The sequence below is a fragment of the Lolium rigidum genome, chromosome 5 (assembly GCF_022539505.1).
Source record: "Lolium rigidum isolate FL_2022 chromosome 5, APGP_CSIRO_Lrig_0.1, whole genome shotgun sequence".
NCBI classification, from domain to species: domain Eukaryota; kingdom Viridiplantae; phylum Streptophyta; class Magnoliopsida; order Poales; family Poaceae; genus Lolium; species Lolium rigidum.
The window spans coordinates 204,444,092-204,455,175 of record NC_061512.1 but is presented as its reverse complement, the minus strand read 5'-3'; the positions used below and the strand labels follow the sequence as shown (position 1 = coordinate 204,455,175).

Genomic DNA, 11,084 nt, shown 5'->3' with positions numbered 1-11,084 from the left:
GATCCCATTTAGCAGTAGCGGTCTCAACGTTTCCAAGGCGGCACGGGATCAAAAAAAAAATGAAGTAGCCAGAAATCAGGGGGTAGAAAAATCCAAGAAAAGAAAGAATTTTCGTTCATAGAGGATGACATGCGGGATCCATGATCCTGCATCGTAAACGGCTCGATCAGAGAGCGTTGAACGAGACGGCGCAATCGAGAAAAAAATAATGCTAGAGAGGCTGCCATCTGGGCCCTACATCCCTAGACGGTGCGGATTTGCGTTGACTCTGCCGGCGAACCCGAGAATTCGTGATGCACCATGTCTCGGGCTACCATACGCGATGTTTTGGACGTTTTCGTCGGGCTAGGTGGCCTCAAAAACGAGAAAAAAAAGTTTTGATATGCACCACGAAGAGACAAAAAATCGTCGGCCATGGTGCAGCAGCAACCACGGCGCGACTTCAACTTCACCGGCTATGGAAACTTTTCTTGTAGTGTGGTGGGCATTGCAGAGGGGCTCCCTCGTCACAGGACCCATCTACCAATATATCTGGTGACTGATGAGGCCAGTGCATACCCGTGACCTCCCCATTCCATTTCCGCCGGTGGAGAGCTCGACACAACCACCCGCCTCGCCTGAATCTCCCTCTCCCCTGCGTGGAAACGAGTTGGACGGAGAAATGAAGCCGATGAACAAAAACAAAAAAGGTCAAAGTCAGGGGAAAGCCGAGTGGGAAAAAAATCGGAATAAAACAGGACTGAAGCCTGAAGGTAGGAGGCATCAAGATTCGCTAGCTGAAAATTAGGAAACATATATGTAGGTAAAAAAAAAAGCACGAACGAGGGAATCTCAACGTTATATATCGAACGGCTGTAAACATGACTGAGATTTAACTAATTCTCAGGTTCGCAGGCGAAATTAGCAAATCCGAAAAAATATCGCTTGGTTTTGGTTCTCGGGAGTCCGGATGCGACAACGCGTACACACGTCGGATACTCCTGAGAAGAAAGAGCAATTCCGTACGGAGTCGGGCTCCTGCTCCTTCACATAGGGCTCCGCCGGGGAGGAAGGAGGAAGCCCTCGCTATCCTTCCACTGCTAGCCTCGGAGGCCGAATTGAGAACCCGTTGCCCGCATCAGGAGCTCGTTGCCGACTCCGCCGCCCACCCCAAAACCGTCCATCGCCCGCCAGATCTCTCAATCCATCGTCCCGGCCGGCGAGGCGATTGGGGAATAAGAGGAACCGCCGGAGCATCCACTGGTTTGCCCTCTGCTCTTTAGTCCTCCTCTGCTAAGCTTTTTGTTCCAGATGCCAGTTTTACGATGCATCCTGGATCCCTAGCGAATTGAGGTTGTGTACGAAAACACATTTAGACGTATCCAGAAAAAAATGGCTCACAACATACTGCTACTACTTCGCTTTACTGAACTATCTTAGCTGAAGCCTCCACTATACTCTTTTTTTTTTCTAACATAACCAATTTTTGTAAAAATATTTTCAGCAATAAAATAAGATGGGCAACTATCTGACAAGCACAATATCGGCACAGGAGCATGATCAGCATGTCCATGTTAGACCAGCGAGGAGACTGACAAACGAAAAGGGAAGGCCGATTGTTAGGCTCGAAGACCTTCCAGAGGTACATATATGGGTGCCTAAATCTAAATCGCCTTGTTGATTTCCTGAACTAATAAGTGGTATGTCTTTTTTGTTCTCTCTCTCAAGGATGTGCTGCATACGGTTCTATCGAAATTACCTGCAAGAGAGGTCGTGCGGTCCAGCGTCTTGTCGAGAAAGTGGAGATCCGTGTGGACAACCTGCATCAAGCTGAGCTTCAATGACGCCGATGTGTGCAGTGGGCGTGGCGGTGCGAAATCGGAACAAGGCACCCAGGTTTTCATCGACCGTGTCGACGCGGTTCTGCGGAGGCACCGAGGCAGGGCTGTTGACCAGTTTGAGATCAAGTTTATATTCGAGAGCAAGCTCGCTGACCATCTCGATAACTGGATCAGCTTTGCGATGACAGCCCACACGAAGAATCTAGCTTTTGATCTGGCACCACCATCCAATTTCCTCAAGCACGGGGATCATTACAGGTTCCCGTTTGAACTTCTAGACAGGGAAGGTGCGTCCTGCCTACAGCGTCTTCAGCTTTGCTTTGTGTCTTTCAGACCACCTCCTGCCCAGTTCGTAGGTTTCCCAAACCTAAGAAAGCTTGCTCTCCACGTACTCGACACCACAAATCAGGATCTCGACAATATCTTGGGCAGTTGCTGTAAACTTGAGTGGCTGAGCATAGTGAGATGCCATCTGAAGGATGAACTGAAGGTGACTCGCCCATTGTCCCACCTGCGTTACCTGAGAGTCATGCACTGCGATATAACCAAGATAGACTTCCATGCTGCAGAACTCTCCACCTTTGTTTATAAAGGATCATTCATACCTGTTTCCCTCCGTCATGCTTCGAAACTTGAAAAGGCGAAAATTTGGTTTTACGATACAACTTTTCAGCAAGCTATCACCTCACTTCTCGATGGGCTTCCGGATGTACGAAACCTGACATTGCAGTTTTCATTTCAACGACTAGAGGTATTTTACTGGAACACTATTGAAGTTACGATTTAATTTGTGCAACGGCATTTTAAGATGACCTTTGCTGTTTTATCTTTCAGAACCGATGGGTGTTAAACAGCCCTCACATGTTTTCTCAGCTCAGGCATGTGCAGATACTGCTCATCGCAACTGATGAAGACGCTGACAAAATTCTCTATTTAGTTTCCTTTCTGAGGGTTGCTCCCTTTATTGAAAAGCTTGAAGTACATGTGAGTAGCATTCTCGATCTACTCTTCTTTTATCACCTATTATTTTCAACCTTAGCATATATTAATTAGTATTTTGTTCCAACAACTGTAGTAATCTTTGACATTGTTGTTCGCAGTTTCATTGCCTTCCTACTTTGTGGTTTGCAAATTGTGGGCCTTTGAGACAACAAATACCCGCGAATGAATACAAATACGTGAATCTGAAGAATGTACGTGTTACAGGATTTAGAGGAGCAAGAGGCCAAGTTGAATTCCTTATGCATGTTGTGGAGAATGCCCCTGCGATACAAGGGGTGACTGTAGATACAACTCAAAGACTAACTGACGCATATGATCCAGATGAAGCAACCCCAACACTAGATAGGGCGGCGCTTGATATGGTTAGAGGTCCTGTCCTTAAGGGACTCCCATCGCATGCAAAGCTTTCACTTATTTAAGATAGATATGCAGAGGTATCTGTGTACTTTTGAACTCCATGGAAGCAACAAGTGTAGTACATCAAGCCTGATTTAAAGGCCATGTAAATTTGTATGTTTTGCCATATTGAATTAAAAGCGGCATCCCATCCCATGATTTAAATCCTCAGCGCCTCGGGCTTTCTTGCTGTCAGATTGGCACTAGATACCATCTAAGCACATCGGCGCTCGGGCGTGGTGGCCGTGACCCCAGCAAGCGATGTCCTCTTCATCACCAGCCGGTCGAGGACAATGCAATCCACTCCCTCTCTTCCTACGGCTGCCGCACCGCGCCACTCATGACCTGAGCACTGGAGATCTGCAGCGTCCGGTGCTCTGGCTGCAAGGAGATCCATCTTTCATGTCATGTCTCCTTTACCGTGTTGTGCTCACGGCACATTGTCCTAATGCTTGCAAAGGTAACCCGCTCAATCTTATTACAGTTTATGATAGTTATAGTAGCCTGCGAATGTACCATGGATTAGACTGTTGTAATTGCAGTGCAGACTTCAATATTAAGATGGACTGATGTCGCCTTGATCCCCTTCTCTACAGAACATTCTGCTCACTGATGAGCATCTTTAATTTTTCTATGCATTTGGTGTTGGGTGTTGATAACTGCTTGCTTTTATTATCTCATCATGTGTGACAGCTCTGGAGTTGGAATCACCTGATCAAATGAACAAGCTTCTTCTAGCACTCGTAAGGTGTTAAGTACATCTACATTTCAGGGTCTACATATATGACGGTGAATGCAGTTCACAATACTGATTCTGATCTATATGCATCTTCTCAGGGAGGAGGCGGAGGAAATCTTTAGGCTTCAGCAAACAAGTTGTGATTCTCTGGTTTCTTCTTCCACATAAGCGGTGGTGTAGGAAGCATGTGCCTCTCGGGGGTGGATGATCCGAGAGGTGATCTCTTTTTGTCTGAGACAGTTTCAGCTACCATACAACAAACAATAATATCAGGCCATTTGGTTCCATTTATTTTTCTACATACTGCATACATAGGTTTCTAACTTTGAGGTAGCTGCTTGTCTTTAGTTTTCTGTGGAGCTTCAAGTTCTCTATATATGATCTTATAATTTTTTTTTTCTTGTGCTGTTTTATTTGAATAGCTTCCCTTAGTTATGCAGGTTTAGTACATTTTTCAATATTCTGCTCATTGTGATCCAACTAAATTAACCCAACAATTTGAGGCTCTCATGCACGTCAGCAGCAGCCAGGTAAGCAGCGGTGCTTGATGTATGTAATAGAGGATATCCATCTGCTCCTGGAATCGATTACAATAACCAACTAAACATATCTTTGTGTCAGGAACAGTGCAGGTTAATCCTGTCTGGGACAAACTCTGGAAGTTGTCGGTTCCAAGTAAAGTTCAGATTTTTCTCTGGAAGGCGCTTCATGAGGCTGTGCCGGGAAGGGCAGTATTAGCAGCAAGACACATTAACGACTTGGAATAAACCTTTTCCGGGTTGTTATAAATTGAATACCGATGCTTCTTTCTTTGGTGATGGTTCAGCAGCAGTTGGTGTAGTTTTGAGAAATACCAGCGGTGAGGCAATTGCGGGCGAGTACTGTCCGTTGGAAAATGTTTTATCTGCAGCTACTGCAGAAGCTTTGGCTCTCCTAACGGGACTGAAACTTTTGGAGTTTGTGGGATGCAACAATGTGACGATTGAGGCAGATTCTTTGGAGTTGATACAGGCCTGTAATGGTACCATTGAAATTTGGAATCCTATGCCTTTTGAAGGCGAGCAATATTCAGAATATAACTTTCAAGCTCTATCCGAGGGAGGCTAATTGAGTGGCGCATGAACTAGCTAGATTTGCTTCTGAAACAAAGGAGAGTTTTGTATGGGATGGTGATCCACCTGGGTTCATCCACCCTTTTATTTTGCATGATGTAACTCTTCTGTCAATGAAATAAAACGCCATAGAGGCTTCCCTTTCAATTTTTTTTTCTTTGTGTCAAGTAAGTTCTTAGTGCTATTATCTGAAGGACACTACTTTGGCTCAATGTTTGATCCTCTGTCTACTATCCCAATCTCCCATGGCACCGCCCCCTCCTTCTCCCCATTGGGAGCGCCCCCTCCTGCCCCTTCCCATGGCTTCCCCTTCCTCTTTTGATGTGTGGCTCTCCCTTCTTCGCTTAATCCCTAGAACACCAGTGTCTCAATTCCTAATCCTTTCTTTCCTTTGGAAGCTGCTTCAAGTTGTGACAAGAAATCTGCAGTAATCAGTACCATAAAAGGACCGAGAATGAATCTGATCTGCCTTTTGTGATGAATTTTGTGTGTCCAGATGCAACTGAAGTGCTACAACGTGCTCTTTTCTTTTACCGTGAAACTGATGGTATTTTGTGCAGGCCAAAGTGTTACTAAGTACTGTGAGATACATCATTAGCTTACTTGATGAAATCTGCCTTGTAGCAAGTACTTTCTGATACGAGAAATCTGCAGTGTAGCAAGTACTTTCTGATTTACGAGAAACCTGCCGTATAGCAACATGCTCAAAATTTGCAAGCTTTTGCTCTAACTGTCAGCAAACAAATCACACCTGCACCCATCAACTGGACAGTATGCTTATCAATTGGTGGTAGTATAACTAATAGATTGGCATTCCTGGATTTCTTTTTACTGAACATGTACTTATTTTCTGATATTCCTCAGAAGAAAAAGTTGCTAGTCGCCGCTGCATAAATGTGTTGGATACAATTTTTGCATTGTTTAATTCCCTTTTTCATAACAAATTTTTTCTTTATTATTAATTTTTTCCATGTGTTTATTTGTTTTGTCCATATATTTTACAGGGTACTGTGGCTTACTATCAATAGACCCGGGCCTCATTGCCAGTGCCAGGAGACTAGATACTGGAGAGGGTTTCTAAGCTTTGGTCATTTATTTAGGTCTAGGTTATCTGTGAGTAACATGATATGTGCAGCATGGGAAAAAAAATTACTTGTGTTTGGCATATCAAGCTCAGCTGCCTTCTCATGCTAATAATTTTAGTGATGAGATAAGCTATACTTACAAGAGTATTTTCAGACATATTCCTTCTCTGGGACAAAATATCTATAGAGCTCAGCCTCTGCATGTAGCAAGAACCTTCTTGCTGTTTTGATTGCTGAAACTCTACAGTGCTGTCAATGCAATTAGATGTCAACTGCTGACTTACCGAATTCAGAAAATACAAGAGATGAGGGAAGCCTGCTGGGATATACTACAATGCCATGTCAGATCGATAACAAGAAAGAACCATCAGTTTTTTGTTCATGATGATGACTCATCATAGAGACGAGGCAAGCCTGATGGGTATACTACAATGCTATTTCAGATTGATAAGAATGAAAGCATGATCAGTTTTTCTATTCATGACAATGACTCATCAGAGCTACATCTGCCTACAGAACTGAACTCCCACCAGCAGAACAATCAACCAGTAAAGGGTCCTGGACCCGACTAGTCGTTCTTCTCGTAGAAGGCAGCCCGCTTAGCCTTCAGTGTGGCTCCTCCACTGATCAAGGACAGAACCTGAGGGCCGTGTGACCTGAACTCTTCGTAAATCTTGACAGCCATGAATGGCGTAACATCCAGGTCGACATCCACCTCAGCCTCAGAGTCGTTGCCAATCCACTTGATAACCTTTACTGCCTACAAATAGTACACGGCTTATTTAGGATGCAGATTAACAAAGACGAAACAGACAGAACATAATTCAGAAAGTTAAGACACTGAAGAATGCTCCATTTTCCTAACTTGAGCAGAGCAGAGCAAAGCAAGTTAACACAGAACACCTACTTGGTCAGAGACATGTCAGATAAAGCTGAACGCTAGAGATGCAGACATAGAATTGCACAAGAAGTGCAGAGTAATCTACCTGCTCAACCGTGCTAACGATGATTTTTGTCTTCGTTGGTGAAGAGGCTGCCTCAGGCTTCCCCTCCGGCTTTGGCTCCTCCACCACCTCTAGCCCGTAGAGCCGTGCCACCTGTTGAAGTGCACCCCCCAAAAGCAGCCCTATAGAGTTAGCTCCTTGGATTGCAGCTGCAGTATCTCCTAGTAAACCCCCGATGTTGCCGCAAACCCTGGCGATGCTAGTCAGCACAGCTGGGCCAGGTCCTGCTGTGGCGCTGTCCGGCGCATAAGTAGCGACGCGCTGCAGGAATTCGCTAAGATGTGCAACGCTGGCCTGGTACCCAGAAATGGACGTGCTTAATCCGTACAACCTCTCGCCGGCCGCCCCCAATCCAGTCACCCATGCCCTGACTGGAAATTAGCAAATGATGTTAGCTTCAAACCATAGCATTGCAGAAATACTGTTAGAACCACGCAGGAGATATTCATAAATTTATGGGAGCATTTGCTGTGCAATCACTTGTTTCGTGCAATCGTGCAATCTAACTCACGCGAGACGTCCGATCCAAAATCTGCGGCCCGCTCCAAATACACGTGCGTCCACCTCCACTAACTTGCAAGTTTGTCAACAAAAACCCTGCACATCTCGGCTGTCCCATACTGAGAACTCATTCTTCTCTAACAGATCTCGATCTCTCAGGTTATCTCTTTCGTTAATCACTCTAGGGCTCCGGCCACCGGCTGACACAGGTTCCAGACGGCGCCGACTCCGCTGAGCTTTTCCTCAACGCCAAAGAGATAAAGTGTCAATCACAATCAGAAGTTCGTTTTTTACTGGTTGCACTACTGTTCACAGATGCATTGATAGCTTGTTGTTTCTTAATTACCACACAGCTGGGCTAGTAGCTGATCGCTGTTGTATTTGATATCGTTAAATCCTCATACACTGATACACATCTAGTTGGATATATAATATCAGTAACCCATCGATCCAAGGCCTGCACTCACATCCTTTTGTATTTAGTATCAGTATATAGAGTTCAAGAACACGTATAGGCATGGTGGTTTTCAGATGTGTATTAACCCATGATCAAACCATCCTTGCAGATCATGGAAGCTAACAATAGCATGCCTGCACATGAATTTGTTGGCGCCCAATCGTCCATGGACATAAATGGCCCACGAAGCAACAATGATGGTTTCAGTACACCCAGGAAAACAACAAGTATACCTCTACGTGTAAGTATCCAGTCAGTCAGACAATATAGTATGTCCTCTAGTTTAAAATTTTATATAGATGTGCATTGTGGAACAGATTTACTTAGCATGGTTATGTTGCTACAGTGTTCATCATTCACCCCTGAGTGTGAAGAGGAACTGAAGCCTGTAGTAGGGATGGTATTTGATGACATGGACTCTGTGGAGAAATTTTATAAGTCATATGCACATCATGTTGGATTTGGAGTCCGTGTCGGGCAGCACAAGAAGTTAGTGGATGATGTAGTTATGTGGAAGCGTTTCTTATGTGACAGACAAGGATTTAAGTTGAAGAAAAGTACAACTAGTACTAATCCCTCACAGAAAGCTACAATGACCGGCAATACCTCAAAAAAGAATTCAAAAAAACGTAAAAGGAAGGAAACAAGATGTGGATGTGATGCCCGTATTTTTGTCAAGAGGACTAGTGATAACAAGTATATGATAGCTTCATTAGTTGAGAATCACAATCATGGACTAGTGACACCTATTAAGCATCATCTGATCAGATCGAACCGCCGAGTCAATGAGAAGGCAAAACAGACACTTTACTCATGTCACAAAGCAAGCATAGGCACATCACAGGAAACTGATGGTATCTTGTGCAAGCCAAAGTGTTACTAAGATCCGCGAGTCATGGATTCCAGCCTACTTCAGGGACATACACCTAGCAGGGATTCTTAGAACTACATCAAGATCGGAAAGTGCAAATTACACAGCAAATGCTCCCTAAATTTATTCCTAAATGTGATGTAGTTGTCAAAAACTCAAAACTAAAACCAGAAAGCATAACTGATTATTGATATCAAGAATTCTATGCCCAAATTCGTTACAAATCCGTTTTTATCGGCAAGGACGCGATCAACATTTAGAAATTGGTACAGAGATAGTGTGTAGGTTTTGACAAATATATCAAGAACGGAAGAAGTAGCAACCTGGCATGGACGACTCAGCGCCGCTTGTCCCAGCCTCGCCCGCTCTGGGATTCTCGGGCTCGTTGCCGCTTGTCCCAGGCTCGTCCGCTCTCGGAATCTTGGGCTCGTCGCCGGTCGGCTTCTTGTGCTCTCCCCCGGTTTCCGCCTTCTTGAGCTCAGCCGCGGTGGGCTTCTTGACGCCCTCCCCTTCGGCCTCTGGCTTCCTGAGGCCCTCCCCCTCCGCTCCAAGCTCCCCGCCCGCAACCGCCTCCTTCGAGAGAGGGGGCCTCGCCACCGCCGTCCCGTCCCCCGCCTCCTTCGAGGGAGGGTCCCCATTCGCCGCGGCCTCCTTCGCGGCAGGCCTCTCGTCCGTTTCCCCCGACTGGGCGCGAGGCGACGACTCCGCCGCCGCAATCGGGTGGCCTTTGACCTCCTTCGCCGGAGAACTGGGGAGGAGCGGCGAGGTGAGGCGGAGCGAGCGGTTACGGACCGGTGGTGAGCTGGAGGAACGAGTATCAAGTTGGGTTGTGTTGAGACGGGACGGGGTCTGGGGGTCGGTTCGGATTATATGCGTCGCCTCACCCCAAAGAAGGCCTCCCTATTTTTCTTGGATTTCCCTGGATGTTTGTTTATCTGAGTTTTAATTTTTTTTGTCGATTTTCTGTCAATTTTCATGTTTTCAACCCAAACCTGACTAGAACCATATGCAAAAAGTTAAGTACTCACTCCGTATGTAAAAAAATATCAAAGATTTATCTATATTGGATGTATCTATACACTAAAAAATATCTAGATACATCTAAATTCACACAAACTTATAACATCCTTTTATATTTTAGTGAACCACTAGTGAGGATCTAACATTTGGTATCAAAGTCATAGATCCTTGAGCCACCCAACTTCCAAAATCCCCGCCCCCATAGCTCCAAATTCCACCAAAAATGTTCAAATATGTTAACGACCAGAAAAATAGATGATATCATTCCGGAGTGTCGGGTATTTATGACATCATCAAGGATGTCATGTTTTCCGGCGTCTCCCTGTAGGGTCTTGTTTGGTTCTCATATGGCTTTCCCCTTCTTATGCAACTTGGCTCGCTCGAAGTTGTATAAGTGGAAGCTTGATTTAGGTCTGTTTATGCATTTTGATTGGTTGTAACAATTCTATTTTCCCTATGTGGGAGAAACAGAAGCCTTGCCGTTTGTTTAGATGCACGTTAAATCACTACTAGGAAAAGGGCAATCAGTGGCGCACCACTTTTACCCATCAGTGGCGCACTAGTGGTGCGTTACTGTTATCACGCCACTGCTAAGTTTTAGTAGTGGCGCACTAGTGGTGCGCCACAACTACCCTAAGTAACAGTGGCGCACTACGTGGTGCGCCATTGACAAGTCCAGTGATGCGCCACTATTACCCCAAAGGGGTGCGCCATTGTTGTTCGCGATAGTGCGCCACAACTCTATGGTGTCGGTGCACTACGCTACCTCTCGGGGTGCGCCATCTGTTATGGCGTTCAGGTGCGCTACTTGCTACTTTCGAAAGGGGATCGGAGGGTAGTGCGCCACAAGGTCTAGACTAGTGCGCCACTGCTACTTACAGTGTCGTGCGCCAGCGATGGTCCTCTAGTGCGCCACTTGCTAGTATTTCGTTTTTATTTTTTGTATTCCTGGCAGGTATTTGTACAGGTTGTATATCACACTATAACAACACAAATACGGTATATATAACACATATAAGCAGCTAGCACGGTATACCAATACATAGTCCTTCACATTAGCCTCCATGATTCACAAGA

The 11,084-nt window shown here is 45.3% G+C and overlaps 2 protein-coding genes across 8 annotated transcripts; one reads left to right on the top strand and one right to left on the bottom strand.

The window, feature by feature from the left end:
- Positions 1-1,012: 1,012 nt before the first annotated feature.
- LOC124658430 (F-box/FBD/LRR-repeat protein At1g13570-like) lies at positions 1,013-5,216 on the top strand. Of its 7 annotated transcripts, none has more exons than XM_047196767.1 (9): positions 1,013-1,242; positions 1,484-1,621; positions 1,708-2,078; positions 2,154-2,571; positions 2,655-2,804; positions 2,921-3,184; positions 3,415-3,966; positions 4,056-4,487; positions 4,585-5,216. In XM_047196767.1, exons 2-7 carry the CDS (start codon positions 1,496-1,498, stop codon positions 3,565-3,567), a joined length of 1,482 nt encoding a protein of 493 aa, XP_047052723.1. In that variant the 5' UTR covers positions 1,013-1,242; positions 1,484-1,495; the 3' UTR covers positions 3,568-3,966; positions 4,056-4,487; positions 4,585-5,216. The 7 variants fall into 7 exon arrangements, 6 of the variants coding, with proteins under 6 accessions (XP_047052723.1, XP_047052721.1, XP_047052720.1 ...); XM_047196765.1 differs by having other exon boundaries at positions 1,708-2,571; positions 3,415-3,678; positions 3,912-3,966; XM_047196764.1 differs by having other exon boundaries at positions 1,708-2,571; positions 4,056-4,173; positions 4,398-4,487.
- Positions 5,217-6,627: 1,411 nt separating this feature from the next.
- LOC124656967 lies at positions 6,628-10,790 on the bottom strand. The gene is made up of 4 exons (XM_047195612.1): positions 10,774-10,790; positions 9,311-9,789; positions 7,141-7,529; positions 6,628-6,914 (listed from the first exon to the last, which is right to left on the bottom strand). The coding sequence occupies exons 1-4, from the start codon at positions 10,788-10,790 to the stop codon at positions 6,723-6,725; spliced, it is 1,077 nt and encodes a 358-aa protein (XP_047051568.1). The 3' UTR covers positions 6,628-6,722.
- Between the last annotated feature and the right edge of the window lie 294 nt (positions 10,791-11,084).